Source organism: Panthera leo, chromosome D3, assembly GCF_018350215.1.
Source record: "Panthera leo isolate Ple1 chromosome D3, P.leo_Ple1_pat1.1, whole genome shotgun sequence".
In the NCBI taxonomy this organism is placed as follows: Eukaryota; Metazoa; Chordata; class Mammalia; order Carnivora; family Felidae; genus Panthera; species Panthera leo.
Window position 1 is genome coordinate 57,077,888 of NC_056690.1, and position 21,619 is coordinate 57,099,506.

At 39.8% G+C, this 21,619-nt stretch overlaps 1 protein-coding gene across 1 annotated transcript in view; it reads left to right on the plus strand.

The window, feature by feature from the left end:
• Positions 1 to 21,619, plus strand: part of GALNT1 (polypeptide N-acetylgalactosaminyltransferase 1) — an 80,520-nt gene that overhangs the window by 51,386 nt on the left and 7,515 nt on the right. Inside the window, exons 5-10 of the mRNA XM_042911340.1 lie at positions 3,325 to 3,491; positions 8,873 to 9,080; positions 13,069 to 13,239; positions 15,459 to 15,576; positions 17,310 to 17,490; positions 18,360 to 18,499. Coding sequence (XP_042767274.1) covers positions 3,325 to 3,491; positions 8,873 to 9,080; positions 13,069 to 13,239; positions 15,459 to 15,576; positions 17,310 to 17,490; positions 18,360 to 18,499 — 985 coding nt within the window. The remainder of the gene's footprint in view (positions 1 to 3,324; positions 3,492 to 8,872; positions 9,081 to 13,068; positions 13,240 to 15,458; positions 15,577 to 17,309; positions 17,491 to 18,359; positions 18,500 to 21,619) is intronic.

Here is a 21,619-nt window from a genome sequence, read left to right on the forward strand (position 1 = left end):
GCAGTGTCCCTCCAACACTCTCTGTTTGTATGTGTGCCATGCACAGCTTCTGTATGCCTCTTGCCAGCTGCAAAGGAGAAATGCTTATAGGAGCCAGCTACATTGCCACAGAGTAGACAGTGGAGGGTATATTGGGAGCGAAGAGACCATAAATCCATAATGGGCACACTCTGTGATAGTAATGAATCATCTCTCTGATAGCTAGTGTAATACGTGTTTGTGGATGCTTATGTTTTAAAATTTTCTGTTTTAGTTTACACTGTAAGTGTCAATAGCTATAACGTATGTAAAAGCACTTTGGGATCATCAGTTTTTAAACACATAAAGGGATTATGAAAAAAAGCTTGAGAACTACTGCTCTATATTATTCTTTTCAAATAAAGTTCAAAAAACAAAAAAAAAAACAAAACAAAAAAAAAACAGAACTCCTCTGTAATGCTAAAGGTCCAGCAGAGTGGTGACCTTGCGAAGGGGACAAAGGAAACCTGTGGGGGTGTTGGTCACAGTCGGCTTCATCTGGGTGCCAGATGAAGTAAATAAGTAAATAAACAGTCGTTCATCTGGGTGCTGGCTACTTGATGCATTCGCTTGGTGGAAATTCATTCAGCCGCATACTTGTGATCTGTCTGCTTCTGTGTATGTATGTTTTATTTCAGTAAAAAATTAAACCTCTTTTCCCTCTCTCCCCATCCCCACACCCTGTTGTTAAACCTGCTTGTAACTATTTAAGTAGCACAACCCTACACTGGCTAATTTTCATTCCTAAGGATGAAAGATTCTGTCAGGACAGGGTGGAAGAAAGCTGCTTGTGACCTTCCTGCCCGTCCTCAGCTCTGTGTGTCCCGCCCCCAGAAGGATCCCCCACTCTCACCTCCACGGGGACAGGTCGTCCCTCCATGGGAACAGTTTAACTAGAAGGCTGAAAGGACCTTTGGTTTTCCTTGAGAGCCTTATGTCTAGGTTGGGGTGGGGGTTACGTGTTCTGAGATCAGTTATGTTGACTTTTCATATTTTCTCTATATTTTCTGTGTTGCTTTGAGAGAACATTTATGAATTTGCTGTGTTCTCTGAATTATTAAATTTAACTGTTTGATTTAGGAAATTATTTTCCCTTTGGTCCAGATCCTAATATTTGTTTGGCTTTCTGATTCTTACATCCTCTTGTGAATGATTTCCATTTTAGTCTCTATTTCTAGTGTTCTTTGTAGTCTTTGAAGTCTTCCTTTCCATACACTTCCAGAATTGAATTCTTTACTGTATCTTCCAAGAAATCTGGCTTCTTACTTTTCTTCTGCAGAATTTGCTTTCTCAGGATTTTCTCTTCTTCCTGTCTGCTTGCTAGCCATGCATACTGTTTATACACTGTGCATTTTGCCTAATTATCTTCTGGGTCTTGATTTTGCTCTTTTGTTGTTTTGTAAGCCAACAACTTTGTAGTCACCTTGGCTGTTTTCTGTGTCCCAATTCTACAATAATGAGTAAAGATTAATTTGAGAAAAGAGATCATATATGACTTAATATGATTCAGTTAAATAATATTAGAAACACTTTTTCTGAGCCCCCTTTACTCATATACAGGCCATTCCTGATTTCAGAGTCCTGTGCCGGTAGTCTGTGAGTCAAGTGTTCAGGATGAACACCATGAGAACATGAGTGTCTTGACTTGCTCACCTGTGATGTATCTGAAGCATAGTACCGAGTATGTATATAATCTAGCCACCATTTATAACATAACAGAGTTTTGATGGGAAGCTGTTGGCAAAAGTGTTATTTGGAATGCTAAGGGCACAATATCCTTCCCATGGCCTGCACACCTGGTTGTCTGGGCCTCACCAATGCTGCCTGGACTTGGAAGGAACTGTAGACAGGGCAGCAGGCTGTGTGGTGGCTTCCTGGTGGGGCTTGGAATGAACCTAAGGTGAGGGGTGTGGAATGTGGTGTGGAAATGAGGCTGTGGGCCAATGGACAGGAGTAAGGTTATAAGTAATAGGTGACGAATACCACATTGTGAAGGGGGACTTGGAGAATGGTCAAGAGGATGGTAGGGGCTGAAGAGGGATTTAATGAAGGACAATGGATGCTATCTGTCCTTTTCTCCTTGGAAAGAGAGGGAGTAGTGTTGATGGGGCCCCCACAATGAATGCTCCTCCTCCTCCTCCTTTCAGTCCCTATCCCTTGTCATCTCTTTTCCCTTCCATTTTCCTTTTTTTCCAGCTGCCAGCCAGCCGCCCTAGTGTGGGACTTTGAGTAAGTAGGTCATCATGACTGCTTCAGAAGAGGGGTTTCACTGGTATTTTTCTTACTTCTTTCCCCTTCTTTCCTTTCTCCACTCCCACTGGCAGGTGATAACAGATGAGATAGGAGAGACCACAAGGTTTGAGGAGCTTGTAAGAGAGCAGGAAACAAAGGTGGAAATAGAAGGCTGGAGTGATGGTTGCAGATTGCAAACCAAACCAAAAGAGTTAACACGTGCATTTTTTAGGAGAGCTCATGTTCTAAGCTGCATCCCTTGGTGTCTGCTTGCTAACTGCTGTTATAGTCCTCTGTGGTTTAGTAGTTTCATCCAGCTAACAAGACTGGAGGGAGAGGGCATGTTGCCTAAAAAAGTGCTGGAAACATATGACTAATATGTTGGTTTTGTGTGCATATATTTTGGGTGTGTTTGGTCTTCTTGGTGATTGCATTTCTAGACCTGGTCTTTACTACACAAGATGCATATTGGTATTTTAGCATGGAGGAAGGGGGGTCACGCGTTTTGGTTGAGCAGAGCATGGACTTTGGAGTTCTCAGTCAGGCCCTGCTACTTCCTCATTATGTCTGTCCTCATCTTCTCCTGTGTGAAATGTGTCCTCAGATACTTCTAAGAATTATTAGGAAGCTTCTCTGCCGATACAAAATAGTACTCAGTAAATATGAGTTCTCTTGTGGAAAGTGTTTTTTTTGTTGTTGTTTAGATTATTAAACTGCATAGATTCCAGTGATTCCATTTTTTTTTTTGTCTTAATTGGATTCTTGAGACACATTCAGTTTCAGATTGATGATGTCGCCTTAATACATTGTCCATTAAATTGAATCAACAGAAAACACTGACCAGGAAGAGGTGCCTAATTTTAAGTGTACAGTTAACATCTTTAAGATAATTTACATCTAAAAATATAACTTTAAATAGGTACTTAAATAAACCGAAACTTAAATGAACAGTTCCCAAGAGTCCCAGCACTAGAGCAAACTGTCTTTATTGTTCTGATACCCCTCCTTCTCCAGGTGCATTGAGTATGCTGTTTTAACAGTCACTTTTTATAAAGGCATTTGCTTTGTCTCTAGGTGTAAAACAAAGGTGTATCCAGATAATCTTCCTACAACAAGTGTGGTGATTGTTTTCCACAATGAGGCTTGGAGCACACTTCTGCGAACTGTCCATAGTGTCATTAATCGCTCACCAAGACACATGCTAGAAGAAATTGTTCTAGTAGATGATGCCAGTGAAAGAGGTAAATTTTAAATTTTAATGCCATAATATGCTACAGCTTTTATCATTAATGGTTAAGAAACGTCGCTATCATTTTTAACCTAACAATTTTATACAGACTTCTAATTTATCCTAAAAATGTTTGTGGCATTTGGACTCATTCACATATGCAAAAAATTACACCCTTGTGAAAGAAAATTAAGGTATTACCTTAATTAGCATTTAATTTGTATTACAACTTAATCTTGTTTTAAAAAGAAATAATGCTATATCATATAAACATTTATGCAGAACTACTGAAAAAACCCACATAATTTTATTAGAATTTTCCCTTTGGGAAGTTGCGGCCGTGAGTCCATGGAGAGAGACTTGACCTCCTTAGAGCCAGTATGGAGAAATTGAGTTCCATGTGTCATAGGGAAGTACCTCTGGCAAGGAAAATGAGTCTTGGCTGGGCAAGCCTTAGTTCTCCAGATTCTTCTTAGATTTCCCCATTTTCTCCATTCCTAAGTTCAAGAATGATCTATAGCTGGTTATATAAAAGGCTGAGGAAGGAATTTATGAGAAAGTGATATGTAATATGACTCTGATCTCATAATAAATCTATACAGTGACTCTTGCCCAAATACTCTTCTAGGGATCTCAGAGTGTTTCACAAGCTTAGAATCTCTCAAACTGTCTCATGAAGTCCTTGTTTGGGAAACGTGTATTAATTTAAAGTACCTTGAGCCAACATCGTTTATTTTGAATTCTTCATGGAGATTTCACACCACAAGGTAGCATAGAGAAGGCTCTGCTAAGTCCCATCTGTAGAGAAACCTGTTAAACTCAGACATACCTGGCATTTCCCAGGCTTTTTTCCCCCACAACACTATTGAGGATCATTGGTGTCCTGTATTCGTTCCCCTAATATTCCAAAAATTTGGAAGGAACTACAGAAAATGTCTCTTCCTTGACCAGCCATAGACTTCCTGACCATTATTTCAGCCTCTTTTGCTGCTTCCATCTTTCTTGCCTAATATCACTGCATCTACTAAGATGGTTTATCTAAGTATTTTATCTTCTCCTTCCATGACTGTTCTAAATATGTAAATTTAATCACAATCACTTCATGTCTTAATTATGGGGAGTAATTTGCACATTAATAGCAATTTAAATCTCGCCACTTTGCCAGATTATAGAAGTACAAATGAAGAATAATATATGGTCCTACCTTCTTGAGTACCTTGTAGCTTGCCTCCTTGGTGTAATTAAGGAGACAGTTTATAAACACACAAAGCATTTGAATAATAGCATAATATGTAATGTAATTAATGTCAACATGTGAGCTGTTAGAAATTAAGAATACCACACTTAAATAGTTATTGTTGACAATAGAAGTGTAAATCCTCATGTGGATAATTGTTTGCCAGGAGTTAATTAATCCTTTAAGAAAATAAGCTTAAGTTCATTTCAGCAGCAGTATATATATGAACATCGATTCTGCAAGTGACTTACGTTTGTTTTACTTACATGTTGATATTTGCTAAATTAAATACTCAAGGAGAGATCTTTTTCCTCAGATGAAATGAGTTATTTTTCCATTTCCTCCTTTGTATTCTCTAATATTCTGTTGAGTGCCTGAGAGGGCTGTGTGAATAGTACGTTTTTGTAGGAAGTGGTCTAATCAAAGACACATGTGCCCACAAATCTAAAGTGACAAAGTCACATATACCAACTATATTTTCCATTCCTCATGTAGGCCCTTCTTAGTCACCCAGCCTGTATAAACCTGTAAGAGAAAACATGGGCAGAGGTCTCCCTCACTGCTCCACCCGGGGCTCTTAGTCACCATGCAGGGTCCCTGAGTACTGTCCCAGAGCCCTGGGTCATGGGCTGGTTCTCCTGTATCTTCCTGCCTGGAAAGCCTCAGGTGTGTAGCTCGCCATTTCTGATATTTGGGAACCACTAGGTATTGTGTTTTTGTGGTTATCATTGTTTGTAGTCCTTCTATCCAGATTGAGAATTCTCTAGGGTAATTTTCTTTGGTTCTCTTTTTTAGGTGGTAACTGTTAGGCCCAGGAACTAGAGCAAACTCTGTTTTTATGTAACTCTGTAAGTCTGCCTTTTCTATTCATGAGATACATCCAAGGCACCCTCACTCCTCACCTGGACTATTGACACAGACTAGCTGGTCCCATCTCCCCTCACACGCCCTTGCCCTTCCCATCCGTTCTCCACTCTGTATGCATGGTGAGCTTTTAAACACATGGCTGTGATCCTGGCACTTCTGACTAAAACTGTTCCTCTGAGGCCTGTCTGCCCCGGCCTCTGCCTGCATCTCTACTCACTTCCCAAACCACTCCCTGCCCACCCCATCCCCACAGTTCAGCTCAGATGTTTACTCAGAATCACGGTATATTTAGAGAGGCCTTCCTTGAACTCCGGAGACCAGGTTGTGTCCCTCCTAACATGTTTGGGAACACTGCACTCCTCCACGGCTGTCATCAGTTTTAACTATTTATCCATGTGCTTAATGACCATCTCCCCTGCTAGACTGTACACTCCATCAGGGCTGTGTGCTCACCTCCCTGTTCTCAGTGCCCACAGCACTTATTACATAAACAGTCCAGAATTTAATGAGTGAAAGAATAATCTACCAATTAATCCTCGCCCTTACTTCTTGTCTGTGCGGACTTCTAATTAGGTCGTGTAGCATGCATGGTTTGCTTATGGCCTCAGGATACCCAATTGCGCAGTTAACCTGCTGAGTTGTCGGTAGCCCCATTTATTGCGTATGAAGCAGGTGCTATAATTATCCCTGTTTTACTGATGAGGCTTAGCATAAACCTAACGCTTGACCTCTTAACTGCTGCGTACGTCATGTCTCATAACTTCACTGCTTACAGGGTCTGTCATGAAGGCAGAGTCAGGATGAGTCTTTAATTCACGTCAAAGTTATGTAATTGTCATCTCAGAAGGTTATCTTAAGACCTAGAACTGATACCATGTTCCTAATTTGAGATGACTGTTGCTTTTCTCATTTTACACAAAAGGAAGCAGAAGTTCTTATTTAGTAGGGGTTAGGAGTCAGATTTACTAGATTCTAAATTCCTTGTTCTTTCTATTGCTCTGTAGAGTTCTGCCTAAGATTTCTTCGATGTTGCTGGAAGCAATGAAACTTCCCCCGAAACACTCTCTGGCAGCCTCATGCCCCCTGATGGAGAGATGCCTGGGGGCCCATTTATAGGCTAATAGCTATAAAGATATTCTAATAAACAAGATTCTCATTTATTTTTAGATGACATGGAGGCTTCGACCCATAATCACTTAACCCTCTGTGTCTTCATTTTTTGTAGAATTAGGCTTGAATAAGTAGTTCCTAATCCCCCACCCAGCCCTGGGTCCCTAATTCTGTATCATCTGTTAGGAGGACACCTATTTCTTAGCCTTATTGCATGAAGGCCACAAAGATGCCAAGAAAATTTGTGGAATAGCAACTTTTTTGAGCTGCCAGACCATAGAATCATGCATTTTTCATTTTATTTATAGACAGGACAGAGTATTTTAGCTTTCAGAGACGTGGGACTTGGGAATTAGATTGCTTTGATTCTTAAGAAGACTTTAAGCTGTCTGATATTTTTGGGTAAGCTTATCAGGAGACATCTTGTGTATGACACACCCAGCCTCAATTGGTTGAAGCCCTAGAATATATCCCACACCCTAACACATGGGAGTCCATCAAACTCTGGACATAAAGTAATTTAAATTTGTGTTAGCTCAGGTGATCGTACTGTCCTGAGTTGTTCTCTCTGTAGTTCCCTTCTGGGATTTCTTGTTGTGGATGAGAAGATGGGCTTTGAAGTCAGGCAGACCTGGGTTTGAATCTTGGCTCCAACCCTCAACAAGCTGTGTCACTTTGATTGGTTCATTTTATATTCTGAGCCTTGAATTTTTGTGTCTAAGTTACGGGTAATGACATTCTCATAGGGTTACTGTTTTAAGGAATAAATGGTATTAAGTTGGTGCAAAGAGCCTGGCACTATGCTAAACAGACACAAAATGATAGCTGCTATTGCAGAATCTTCCTCTTCCCCGGGATTGGTACTGTCCTCACCTTGTTATTCAGAATGGAGTTCTATTTTTTTGACCCTAAGATTTGCTTCATAAAATCACAGTGGTGACTCAGTACGAGTTCTACTCCCAGTATTTTACAGATACTGTTTTTAGCCCAGATACTTTAGGAAATATATGAGCAGAAATGGAATCAGTATTCCATAGTGGGATAGATAGGCCTTTCTCTTTCATAATTTTCATGTCCCTGATTATTTCATTTTTGAGTCGTTCTAGTTCAGACAGGCGAGAACCATGTCATCCCTGTTTTTCTTAACCTTTGTGCGGCATAGGAAGCCCTTTGGATTCCCATGTTTACTCTTTTAAGAGCCCCTTAATGCATACACTCTGATCTCTGGGACCTACCTCTTACTAGAGTCCTGTGGGACAGAACTAGTCCTAGGAGTCCCAGGAGTTCTGTCTCAGGATTTTCCTTCCCTAAAGAGATTATCCTCATACCTATCCTGTCGTTGGAATGTTGGAAAGACATTTGACCAAACCACCATCAATAGCTTCTCTGGCATAAATTCCATGAACTAACCTGATCTGAAAAAATTATTTCTCTTTGCTTTGAGGAAGCTGAGACGTTTCCGCTTTTTAAAGTGTTACGTATTTTGGAGGCAGGACTTCCTTGGCTTAGGGCACAACCTCTATTTGAACACTCCAGGATAGTTGCTGGTTTCATGTAGCCACTTCCTCATCCTTTCTGATTTCTCCTTCTCCTTCATTTGTGATTCCCCCTTAAGACCTTTGTTACTTAGACCTACTTGTCTGCTAAGGAATTCTGGTCTTGCATTTATAGTACAGCATTTCTCTTCTGAGCTTGACCTCACTCCATGCTTCCCAATACAAGAACCATAGAGACTGTAGTAATCAATAAGACAGTTGGTTTCTGCCTTTGACGACATCCCACAATTGTCTCAATTCTAACAGCTGTGACGTATTCTGTTCCTTCTCTCTATTGAGGTCTGGATTTAATGCTCTTGAACTACTTTCTTTCTGTTCCTGAGATTTAAGCATGGTTGGAGAAAGAAGAATTGAGCCAAGAGAGGTATTAGGGAACCGTGGTGACCTGCCTGTCTTTGACTGAGCCTGCACCCAAAGGCTCTCTCCTAAGTCTTCATGCAGGAAGGTAGGGCAGCTCTAGGATGAGCTCTTAGGAAAGAAAAAGCCTCCCTGCTGTGAAATGGGTTTGTGAGTCAGGGAGCCTCCCTGAAAGTGTTCGGAAATACCGCACATCAGAATTGCTTTACATCTGGGTAGCACCGGGTTGGTCTTTTCATGTGATGTTTTGTTTTGTTAATTTTTCAGACTTTCTGAAAAGACCTCTAGAGAGTTATGTGAAAAAATTAAAAGTACCAGTTCATGTAATTCGAATGGAACAACGTTCTGGATTGATCAGAGCTAGATTAAAAGGAGCTGCTGTGTCTAAAGGCCAGGTGATCACCTTCTTAGATGCTCACTGTGAATGTACAGTGGGATGGCTGGAGCCTCTCTTAGCCAGGATCAAATATGACAGGTAATTTTCCAGAGTCTATAAACTTGTTTTCAGTGTGTTTGTCCTAAACAGTATGGTAAACTGCAGAATTCTGTATATTTAAATAAATGTAAAAATAATTTCCTCTAAAGTTTGCTTTAAAATACCCGTGAAGAACACTCTAAACTAAAAGTGAAGGCGACCGTGAAGAAATGTTTGCAGTCTTGTTGATGAGGCTGCATCAGGAAGCAGGTTGTTCAGATGTGCACCTCATGCTCTATTTATTAATTGGGAGCAGAACAGAAGGCTGTGAACTCAGGAGAGGTAGGATAAAACCCTTGATCACCCCTGCTGCCTAAGGCTAAACTGGGGCAGGCAGGTCACCTCTCCTTCTCCACTTCCTTATTGAGACTACAGCACTCAGCCTGTAGCACAGCAGGAAGTAGGAGGGGGTGGGGAGATCAGCATCGTAGCCCAAGGTGCTTAATTGTATATGGAAAAGCGCTATAATCTCTGAGGATGCAGGAAGAGCAGTGAGAGCAATGCACACATTTTTCAGTGTGACCTACTGCTGGTCCCTGGCACAGTTCTTGTATACCAGGAGGGAAGCTAACTTCAGTCTGCTAGACTCAGATTAGTTGAATTTCTTCTTGCCTTTGCAGTTTGAGCCTGGGCCAGCTCCACATAAAGGTTTGACTTTAGGAAGGGGAACTCAGTACAAGTTAAGTGAAACATGGCACAAGCCACTGCATCTGTTCTGTTTGTTAGCAAATGCTGAGCCTACATCTCACCCTTTCAGAGATGAATAAATAGGGAAAAACCAGCGCTGGGACAGCAAGAAGGTACAGCAGCTTTAGGGAGGAGAACACAGCCCGAAGAAGGAAGAGAATATCTCTGTGAATTGTTGTCTTTGAGGAGATGACTGACTTGGGAAATACTGGCTTGCATAAAGAGCACACATAAGCAAGAGCCTGGCCCCAGGGAGAGAAAGCAGGGTGAGGAGCTGACAAACTAAAGAGGGGTTGACTGAAATGACGGTCACAACTTCTAGTTGGGGCTGTGTGGTGCCTTAGGTGTCCTGAGTAACATTTCCATCTGAAAGAGTTTGAATGCTGGATAGGTTATAAAATGCATTTCTAAATGCATCGCTGAACTGGCACTGAAGTCAGAAGTTTTGCAGATCTCAAAAGTGAGGCAAGAGAGTGGTCCAAACACTAAAGCCAGCTCTCACTTGGAGAATTCCTGCCAAACTCAGAGGACACAGAGCCTCTCTGCCTTTAGATAGACAAACGACAGGAAGATAGGAGACCGGGCCTAGGCCCTGCCTGAGGTGGGAAGATGAAGAGCAAACACCTGTGTAAAGCTAAGATCTTGTGCCCCCGTGTGAGTGAGAAAGAGAAACCCCACCGCACCCAAGAATACTTGCCTGTTTCAACCTTGGAGTGGGGTGGCGGTGGGGAAACAGAATTTGTAAACAGAGTATATAGAAAAGGAGAGAACTCTTTGTGAGAGTAGTAGAACTCTAACATGAAAGACAATAGGGAAGTATGTGGAAAATTATCCAAATCCACTCATGAACACTAACCCCAAATTCTCAAAATATCAGAAAACTGAGTCTACTAGGAGTAAAAAAAATAACTATAGCATTTATTTTTATATGAAAAACATGTAAAAGAACATATCATGACTAATTGGTTTAGTTTAATATTACAAAATCAGTTCACATAATACACTGTCATTAACATTTCTAAAACTATGATTAAAACCCTATCATTAAAAATCTGTGATCTCTTCAGTAGATACAGAAAAACGTGTTCATTTATGATTAAAATGAACATCACTTATGATTAAAAGTACTTAGTGAACTATTACAGAATGGAAATTTACTAATCTGAGAAAGGATGGCCTAAAAAAAAAAAAAAAAAAAAAAAAAAGCCTTAGCTAACAAACATCAGATTAATGGAGAAAAGTTGAAAAATTTTTTAAAAATATACAGAACATCCTTATGATGCCCTGAATTAACTACTGTCATTCAGTATTAATAGAAGCCTTAGGTTTTGCAATAATATAAGAAGTAAAGGGTGTACAGATTGGAAACGGAAAAAAAACAAGTGCTGTCAATTGCAGATGATGTGTTCTTAATGGAAAACAAAATCTTACACAAAACAGACATGATAACAGTTTAGCAGTGTTGTCAAATATAAGATCTCCATAGAAAAGCCTTCTCCACACCAGCAAGGAATAGTTAGAAAATAAATTGTAAAAAGAAAAAAAGAAAAGGTCCTTTCTATAATAGCAGAGGAAATAATAAGCTATAATTAGGAATATGTTTAACAAAATATGCCTAAAATAGAACATTTAAAATTTACTGGAAAATAAGTGGAGAGAAGGATAATAATCATGGATAGAAAGGTAAAAATATCAGTTCTCCCCACACTGATCTAGAAATTCAGTGCACTTCCAGTTGTAATCGCAACAGAATTTTCTTGGAGGAACTAGCTGATTCTAACATTTATGTAGAAATGCATATTTTAAAAAAATAGGTGAGATATTCTTGAAGAAGACGAAGTATCAACAGGGCTGGCTCTACCAGATATCAAGACTTATTTTGAGGCTATATTAATTGTGGCAGTGACATATTTGTTTTAAATTTTTTAAATGTTTATTTATTGTTGAGAGAGAGAGAAACAGAGTGCGAGCAGGGGAGGGGCGGAGAGAGAGGGAGATACAGAATCTGAAACAGGCTTCAGGCTCTGAGCTGTCAGCACAGAGCCTGATGTGGGGCTCAAACTCACGAAGCAAGATCATGACCTGAGCTGAAGTCGGACACCCACCCAAGCCACCCAGGTGCCCCTGGCAGTGACATTGATGCAGAAGTTCACAAATAAATTCGTGAAACAGTAATGTCTAGAAACCATCCCATGTTTACACAACAACTTGACTTATGACAGAGGAGGCGTTGGTTAGTACAGCAGAAGGAAAAAAGACCATCAGATAGTGTTGTAATAACTGGTTATCCATGAGGAAAATAAATGAAGTTGGATACTTACTGTTTATCATACCAAAATCAATTCCATGAGGATTAAAGACTTAAATATGAAAAGTAAAAATATAATTCTCTTTGAAGACAGCATAGGAGAATACCTTTATAATTTTGGACTGGGAATGATTTCTTAAATAAGACAGGAAAGATGGGGATGCTGAGGATGTTACATACTCTAGAATATGGCTGCCAAAGGCTATGAGCAGTGCACCCTTTCCTAGGAAAGAGCTGTGGTCATGTGGAAGTTTTTTCAGATTTATAAAAACTCACAAAACCAATAGAAAAAAATTTAAATATCTGTGATCAGACAGTTTGTAGGAAGAAATACAAGACTGGAAGTTTACTCCTAAAGCAAAAGCAAAATACTGGTTATATGAACATGTCCACTTAGTAACTGAACAACAAAAAAACTGTAAGGAACACACATATCCAAGAGTTTTCATTTTAAGAGTAATCATTTTAAAATGATTATGTAGTCATTAAAAGCGTTATTTTTGAAAACTGGAAATATTTGGAATTTTGTTTTTTTAAGTTTATTTGTTTTGAGAGAGAGAAGGGAGCAGTGGAGGAGCAGAGAGAGAGAGAGGGAGAGGTAAAGAGAGAATCCCAAGTAGGCTCTGCACTGTCAGCACAGAGCCTGATGAGGGGCTCAATCCCACAAACTGTGAGATCATGACCTGAGCTGAGATCAAGAGTCAGATGCTTAACTGACTGAGCCACCCTTGTGCCCCTGGATTGTTTTTATATGTGGCAGTTATGTAAAAGTATGAACTAAAAAGGGATGAAAGGTTATCAATGGCTACAAGTGAGTGTGATAAATGATTATGCTAACTTAGTAGGATATAGCAGGAAATTTTTTTATCATTGCTTTTAACATTATAGAATGTATTTTTATTTTAAACACACTTAGCATATAATTATAGTTGTTATACTGTGCCTCAAAAAGGAAAGTTGTGAAGATTTTTTTGTTTGCTTTTATGATTTTAGAAAAACAGTGGTATGTCCTATCATTGATGTGATCAGCGATGATACTTTTGAGTACATGGCAGGCTCTGATATGACCTATGGTGGCTTCAACTGGAAGCTCAATTTTCGATGGTATCCTGTTCCCCAAAGAGAAATGGACAGAAGGAAAGGTGATCGGACTCTTCCTGTCAGGTAATTGATTTGTCAAACATTTTCCCTAAAGTGTTATCAATGGGGGATAGCGAAGCTTTGGGAATCCTATCAAAAGGATTTTAAGTATATTTTGAGAAACATGAGGCACATACTTCGTATAATGTATACCATACATACACGAGGTGTATACCATATATGTAGTTAAGAGCCATCTTTCACGTGTATTAGTATTTTAAAGAGGGCTTTTTACTCTGATCATTTAACAAAGTTGGAATTTTTCTTTCTATAAGCCTATATATATAGATTTTTTCATTTATATAAATCTATATAAATAGCGCACCTGAAAAGTGATGGTAACATGCATATGTTTTTTCATTCCTGTATGAACAACATTTTGTAAATCTGTCAGATTTATGCTTAGATTCAATTGTTAAGGATAATAATATTTAGCTTTAAATTAAACTGTCCCTTAATTAATTGTAAGTGTTGGTATGTGAAAATATTACCTAAAAGTGGGTCGTTGCACCAAAAAATAAGATTGTAAATTCCAACTTGTACCATTCAGATGATAGTTACTGACTGATAAGGTTAGAAAAGCTTGTTTCAGATATAAAAATAACTAGACTTGACAGAAGTATAAAAAAGGATTTCCATGGACACATTCTGATTTTTCGTTTGTTTTATATTTGGTCATCTGTAGTTTTTTTTCAGAAAGGGATAAGAATCTTTATGCTGTTCAGAACCTTGAAATTGAGACCTTGAGCTCTGGGAGCCATCCTGGGATTTGTCCAGCAGCACCAGCCTGCTGCTTCTGTAGTGGTTGAGAGCCCCTTCAGAACCAACCACGCCTTAGCTTTCTCCCTTCCCGGCCTTCTCAGGCCTGCTTTCCCTTGAACTCAAGTCCTGTTTTGGCCAAGCTGAGGAGAATTTCATTAATTCTGTGCTTTTTCTCCTGCCCTGCCAGAGTCTTTTTCTAGCAAAGGTACTTTTCTACTCTTTTGCTGACAGTTCAAGAAATCACCATCTAAATCAGAGGTTCTGAAACATTTTGTAGACAGTAGGCTTCTTTGAAAAGTCTGATAAAAGCTGTGAGTCTTCTCTAATAGGGGGAAAATACACATGTGCAAACAGAAGATTGAGCATACAATTCCAGGAAATGCAGAGATAGCTCAAAACCCAGGGCAAGAAACCTGGGTACTAAATGGTAACTCTGTGGGTGTTGGCCTGTTTCCTCTGCCTCCTAAGATAGTAGGCTTTTCTCATTCTTTTTCTCTTCTAAAATCAAAGTATATTCTAACTTTTATGTGGAAACGACTTTCTACTGGAAAGGCAAATGCTGCCACTCTTTACAGCCTAGAATCCATATATTTGAGGACATGGAATCACAGGCGACAATTCATCATGAAATATGATGGCCATAGTTTCCTTTTTCCCTGGAACTTAATTATTTTCTTCTAGTTGAAGTCCATTTTTCTTCATACACATCTTTCATGGAAATCAAATGGTTGATGGGTATTTGTTTATTTAAATCCTCCTTCATTATCATTTCTTTGCTTAACTCCAGTCATTTCCACCCACTCTGCATACCTGGGTCACGTGCTGATGAATTGGGCTCCTCTTCTGCACAGAGTGTGCCATACTTGATCAGGATGACAGTCCCCTGAGGAGTGTATTGATTTCATTGTGTACTTCATTCCTTTCCTTAAAGGTTTCTGTTGGGTGTAGGAAAAGAGTCTCACTGTTTTTGTCCTATTTAATCTATATCTTTTGCAATATTTGCCACACTTTAAAACCTCATGTGTGAGAGTTAACTAACATGAATCTAGTTGATTATATAGTCAGTGTAGTTGCTGGGAACTGTGGGAAGATACACAGTCAGATGGAGAGAATTATGAGAACTAGCCTCAATTTAAGGAGTTTCAGGTGACTAAGCTTAGTCAGGACTTGAGGACCAGGAAAGGTACTAAAAACAGGAGTGGCCTTGGGACTGGGCAGAGAAGGCTGTCAGGGCACACACAGGCTGTGACAAGAGTAGGTCCACCGGTCAGCACAGTGGGTATAGGTCTGCCTGAAGACCAAATAGCAGATCATAAAAACATGGAAAGTCCTTAGGGGCCTATGAATGTTTCTGAAGAGCGTGAGAATAAGCATTTATTCTGTCATTGTATACAGTTAATATAACTACTTTTAAAAACAAAAATTGATTGTAAATTTTAAATTCTTACAACTGACCGTATAGAGTTATGATTGGATTTCAGAACACCTACAATGGCAGGAGGCCTGTTTTCAATAGACAGAGATTACTTCCAGGAGATTGGAACATATGATGCTGGAATGGATATTTGGGGAGGAGAAAACCTAGAGATTTCCTTTAGGGTAAGTTCCCTTTGCAAAAAATAATCTTTTACTTAACCTCAAATATAGGTATGCGTTAATTATTCATGTTATGTATCTCTAAATAAAAAATAAAAATTGAATTTACTCTGAGTTTCATCAGACTCCAGAACCTCACTTCATAAAAACTTAGGTGTTACTATTAATGGTTCCTTTTATAAACTATATTTTAAGCAAATAATTCAGTTATCTTAATAGTTAAAGTATAAAACTTACACAAGATCCCCTAGTTGTTTTGAATTTCTGTTACTTACAAGGAAGTAATTCAAGCTCTAAAAATAAAAAACAATATGTAGTTTCTATATGCTACTATGGTACTTGACTGCCAAAAACGTAATTTTACTTTCTGTAATATGCTTTGTCCTTCTGTTGTGAAAATTGTTCTCTCTTATATAAAACTTGGTCACTTTACTGGCTTTACATTTTTCAATAAAAAGAAAAAGACCGGAGTTCTGAAATTGCTCTAATTTAACCCAGTCAACCTTATATAAAACACTTAACCATTTCACATTCACTAAAATCAACCCATTAAGTGACATTGTGTATTTCTGAAAATAATTAACTTGAGACACCTGGCGTATAGTGGAAACCACATTGAACTGCCCTGTAATCTAAACCAGCTAGCTCATTTTGTTTCGAGTGGATCACTTTGCTCCCCTAGAAAAGGAGAGGTCTGGACTCTAGATCATCTGGGAGATCCTATCCAGCTGTATCGCTTTGTGATCCTGGGAGAACTTTAAAGTAGAGACACTGAATATTTAACAAAATCAGAACTTCTCAAAATCTGTTTTAAGTGTAAATAGCAGATTTTTGACTTACAGAAGAATGTATTTTGAAAGGAACAGAAGGATAATTTCATTAAACTAAGAATGTGAACCCAAACTTGATGTTTCTTTTACCCTTTTGTTTTTATTCTCATGAAGATGACAGAGCGTGCTGTCATTGTCCCAGTGAATAATTCATGAGAGATCCAGTTTCAATTTCCAGTCGGTTTAATGTACAGGCTATGACAGGTCTGGAGGAGGAGGAGGAGTAGATAGGACTCTGGCTGCATATTGCATGGTCAAAAGTGTTTTGACCATGAACCATGTGTATACTACACACAAAATCTAACCAATTTCATGAAACAGTATGTCTTGTTAGTGAGTGCTGGTTGCCATTCCTCAGAGTTGAACTTACGATCATTTTATGAGTCCTGGCCTCCAGTTAGAAAAACATTACTCTGGGGGCACCTGGGTGGCTCAGTCGGCTAAGCATCCAACTCTTGATTTCAACTCAGGTCAGGATCTCATGATTCGTGAGTTGGAGCCCTGCGTCCTGCTCCATGCAGTCCGAGTGGAGCCTGCTTGGGATTCTCCGCCTCCCTCCCTCTGTCCCCCGCCCCCCGCTCATGTGCGCGCACATGTGTATGTGCTTTCTCTCGAAATAAATAAACTTAAAAAAAATAATACTCTAGACCTTATATCTTTTCTGCATTTAGCCTTTAACATATCTTTTCTGAATTTAACCTTCAACTTCTGGTTTGATCAGAACCAAAAATTACAGAAAAGTATCCTTCTGAGGAAGCACTGGCTTTGTGACCATATAGCAGGAGCTCCACTGTGAGGATGTATAGCCATGATTCTGTGAAGTTTTACCTGTGAATATCCAGAGATGTGAACAGTTTTTAAAAAAACATCAGGGTCTTATGTGGTCTTCTTTTCTGTTGTTTTCAGATCTGGCAGTGTGGAGGAACTTTGGAGATTGTTACCTGCTCACATGTCGGACATGTATTTCGGAAAGCCACACCTTACACATTTCCTGGAGGCACAGGACAGATTATCAATAAAAATAACAGGCGACTTGCAGAAGTGTGGATGGATGAGTTCAAGAATTTCTTCTATATAATTTCTCCAGGTTAGCATTATTTTACATTAGAAATACAAGAGTATAGCTTTCTTATTCCTGATCTTAATGCATCTGAGAGATAAGGGGTAGAAAAGCCTTGAGTAGGGGGACAGCACCAACCTCACGGGGTTGTCGTAAGGAATAAATGAAATCACACCCAGTGCCAGAGTGCTTAGCAAAGTGCCTAATATAGTAACACAATGAGTTATCCAGGTCAGTATCGCACATGTTACTGTTAGCCCAGGTGTCGTCAGTGTTCTGTATCTATTTTTAACCTAATTGTGATGATTAACTTTTATATGAAGATTGGAGTCTCTCGGGGCCAGTGCAGAGCACTGTAGCATGCCTCTAGGGACCTGGACAGGAACTTCTCTGCTATTCAGAATTTTGTGGGAATAGTTGTTCCCTAAGCTCTATATCTTCCTGACGCTGTTGCCATTGCAGCCCCCTTTTCTAATTACCATAAGACTGGCTAGTCAGCTTGCACAGGTCAGTGAGTTGTGGGAGAGAAACCTGACTGGAAGCAGTTGCACTGCTTAATACTTGGGCAAAATAGATCTTGATTCTTGTTTTTGCCTAAACGTACATATTCAAGCTTTCTGATCCCATAATAACTTATGTTTGTGTGTGATATTACTAGCATTGTATTCCATTCTCACAATGAAAATCTAATTTTTCTTTAAAAAAAAACACATAAATATATTTCCTTGTTTTATATTTTGAACAATGGATTCATGGTATATCACTTGTGTAGTCATATCACCAAAATGATACCGCTTTTCCCATTTGCCTGGCTTGTTAATAAATGCATTATTTACATAGAAATATGTTACCTAATAGAACATGAGTAATTCAGAGTCGATTATTTCTTTCAACAGGTGTTACAAAGGTAGATTATGGAGATATATCATCAAGACTTGGCCTAAGACACAAACTACAATGCAGACCTTTCTCTTGGTACCTAGAGAATATTTATCCTGATTCCCAAATTCCACGTCACTATTTCTCTTTGGGAGAGGTAAAATATATATATTCTGTGTGGTTGTTGTGTTCTCATTTATCAAAAACGATAGAGCTTAAACATCCAACAAGAGAATCCCTCCATATTAAAATTAAATAACTTCAAGTGTGAGACAGTTCTTGTTAACACAGTCTACCTCATAACTTGAAATTTTATTAATTTTTCATGTTATTAAAATAAGAATGTTCCACCCTTAACCTTTCAGAGGTGGACTCTTATTTCAATATATTAGTGTCTTCAGTAGACAGACTTCTTTAACAAAATGTCCCATGAAGTTGAAAGCATATACTCCTGGTGTTAATTAGCCTGAATCAAAGCTTAACAAACATCAAAGTAAAGATAAATTGTAAAGAAGGGAAAAAGAAAGTTGAAAGACCATATATAATAGAAGTCACAGCAGCAAATGATATGTGTGGTCAGGGCCACAGCCAGGCCCCATCCCAGGATTCAATCTCATGATATTTGGGAAAAGTAACCCCTGACTCCATAGGAGGCTGTCCCTTCTTCAGCTATTTCATTCATTCAATAAATATTTGAATACCTACCGTGTGATAGGCACTATTTTATGTACAAGGATTATAGCAGTGAATAAAGTCTCTGCTCTTGCAAATCTTACAATCTGTGGAGGAAGCCAGGTTTTTAAAGTATACAGTACGGCAGGTGGTGCTAAGGGCAAAGGGGAAAGAGAATGGCTGGTGGGCCTGAGTAGCGGTACTGTTTGGGTAGTTGAAAAAGGCCCCTCATATAAGAGTTTTGATTTTTGAGCAGAGATTTAGAGGAAGTGAATGAGCAAGCCATATGAATTCCTGGGGAAAGAGTGTTCTGGGCTCAGGGAAAAACAGGTACAAAGGCCCTAAGACACGAGTGTACTTGGCGTGTTCCAGAAACAGCAGAGAGGACAGTTGTCTGGAATGAAGTGAACAGGGGGACTGGGAGGGTAGTAGAAGATGAGATTGAGACAAACTGAAGGTCAAGTCACATGGAGCTGGTAGGCCACAGTAAGTACTCTGGATTTTATTCTGAGTGAGATGGGAAGCCAGAGAGAGACAAGCAAACTTTCACTGGGAGAAGGTCAGATTGTCTGTGGGAACAAGAGTAGAGCTGGGGTGAAAGGAAAGGCGTAATGAAGGACTATGGTAAGATTTCAGCCTGAGAAACTGGGGCAGGGAAGTTGGCAATGAGATGGGAAGGCTTGTGGAGAAGGTAACAGCAGGCATTCAGCAGTGCAGTTTGGGACCTGTTAAATTGGATCCAGGTAAAAATACAGGGTAGGTACTTGCATTTACAAATCTGTAGTTTGCATGAGAGATTGGGGGTGGAGATCTAAATGTAGGAGTTGTCAATATATGGGTAATTTTTAAAACCACAAAACTGTATGAGATCACCATGGTAGGAGTGAGTGTAGACTGAGAAGAGGGGAGGATTGAGAACAAAGCAATTAGAAAACTCCACAATTTAGAAATTTTGAAACAAGAATGAATTAGCCAAAAAGATTGAGAAAGAGTGACCATTGAAATAGGAGAACTAAGAGTGGGTATCCCAGAGACTATGTGAAGGATGTGTTTAAAGAAGGAGGGAGTGGTTGGGGCACCTGGGTGGCTAAGTCGATTGAGAGTCCGACTCTTGGTTTCCGCTCAGGTCATGATCTCACAGTTTGTGAGTTCGAGCCCCAACTCAGGCTCTGCACTGACAGCATGGTGTCTGCCTGGAATTCTCTCTCTCCCTCTCTCTCTTCCCCTCCCCCCTTTCAAAATGAATAAATAAACTTAAAAACAAAGAGGAAGTGGTTGACTGCTGAGTAAGCCTAGTACAGAGAACTGACCACTGGACTAGTAAGGGAGAAGTTGTTGGTGGGCTCCATCTCACTGTGTCAGCAGGGTTCCCATGGAGGTTCGTAGGGACAAAATCCTTGATGGCTTCAAGGAAGAAGAGGAAGTGGAGATCATGAGTCTGGGCAAGTCTTGCAAGAAATTTTGTTGTAAAGAGAGCAGAGAAATAGTGGCTGAAGGGGAATATGGAGCTAAAGAAAGGGTTTTTTGTGTTTATTTTTGCTAAACCAGAACTGTGCTGATGCAACTGACCAAAAGAGAAAATGTGAAGATGTTAGAAAAGAGTACTAATGGCAGTCACCTGTAATAGATGTTGTTTAGATGTAATAGATGGTCATGGTGGGCAGGATGAGAAGGCAGTGTGTCCACTGAAGTAGGAAGGAAGTGGAGGGAGTGGGGACAAATGCAAGGTCAGTCGTGATTGGAGGGTAGAGACGGGTAGTCTGTGGTGGGAAGTTCTCTGATTCTTCCATGTCCTCTTTGAACACAAGATCATCAGTTGAGAGTGGAGAGAGTGTATTGGTGGTGTTAGGGGCTTAGGGAATAAGGACGAGATGAACGTAGAAGAGCAGGATATGGGACAATATATCACAGCAGCAGATATATCACAGGGGAGCCCGGTGCTGATGGTGGTGAGTCGGAGTGAAACCATTCAGCCCGTGCCAGCACGAGTACAGGCTACCGTTTGTCCTTAGTAGTTACTGAGGCTACTTCAGGGGAGACCTGAGCTCCCTACGTGTGAACTCTGTAGTAATTTAAGAAATTCATCCTCAAACAGGTGAGGAGTAGGCTGTTTCTTGATTCATTAATGAGACTCTGTTCCCTTTGCTGTAGCCTCATTCCGGTCCAGAATAGCAGTTGTTCCTATAACTTGCCTTCAGAATAGAGGGAATGAGTTGGGGTTTTTTTCCTTGAACTGACCCAATTTTGGATAACACCTAGGCATTGTTAGCTGGGCCAGGATCCAGGCATATTACAAAGAGCCACTTGTCTAACCCACAGTAGATGATTGCCCAGGCAAGTTTGCTCTTTACCTGCTTCTTGCCAGCTGGCTTTCTGTAAAAGGAACAGATTTTACCCACTGTGGCTTACTTGTCACACTGTCTTTTTAACTAAGCAGATGGTCTTAAGCTTGTTTGCCCTCAGTATCAGGCCACACTAGGCAGATTAAAGCTCTGACTTCTGGTGCTGGGGTCATTCTCAAGCACCCACCCCAGTGCAGCTGGGGGTCTCGTACTGGGACCATAGCTCCACCTGGTTGAGCTTTCCTATGCTAGAAACTGGAATT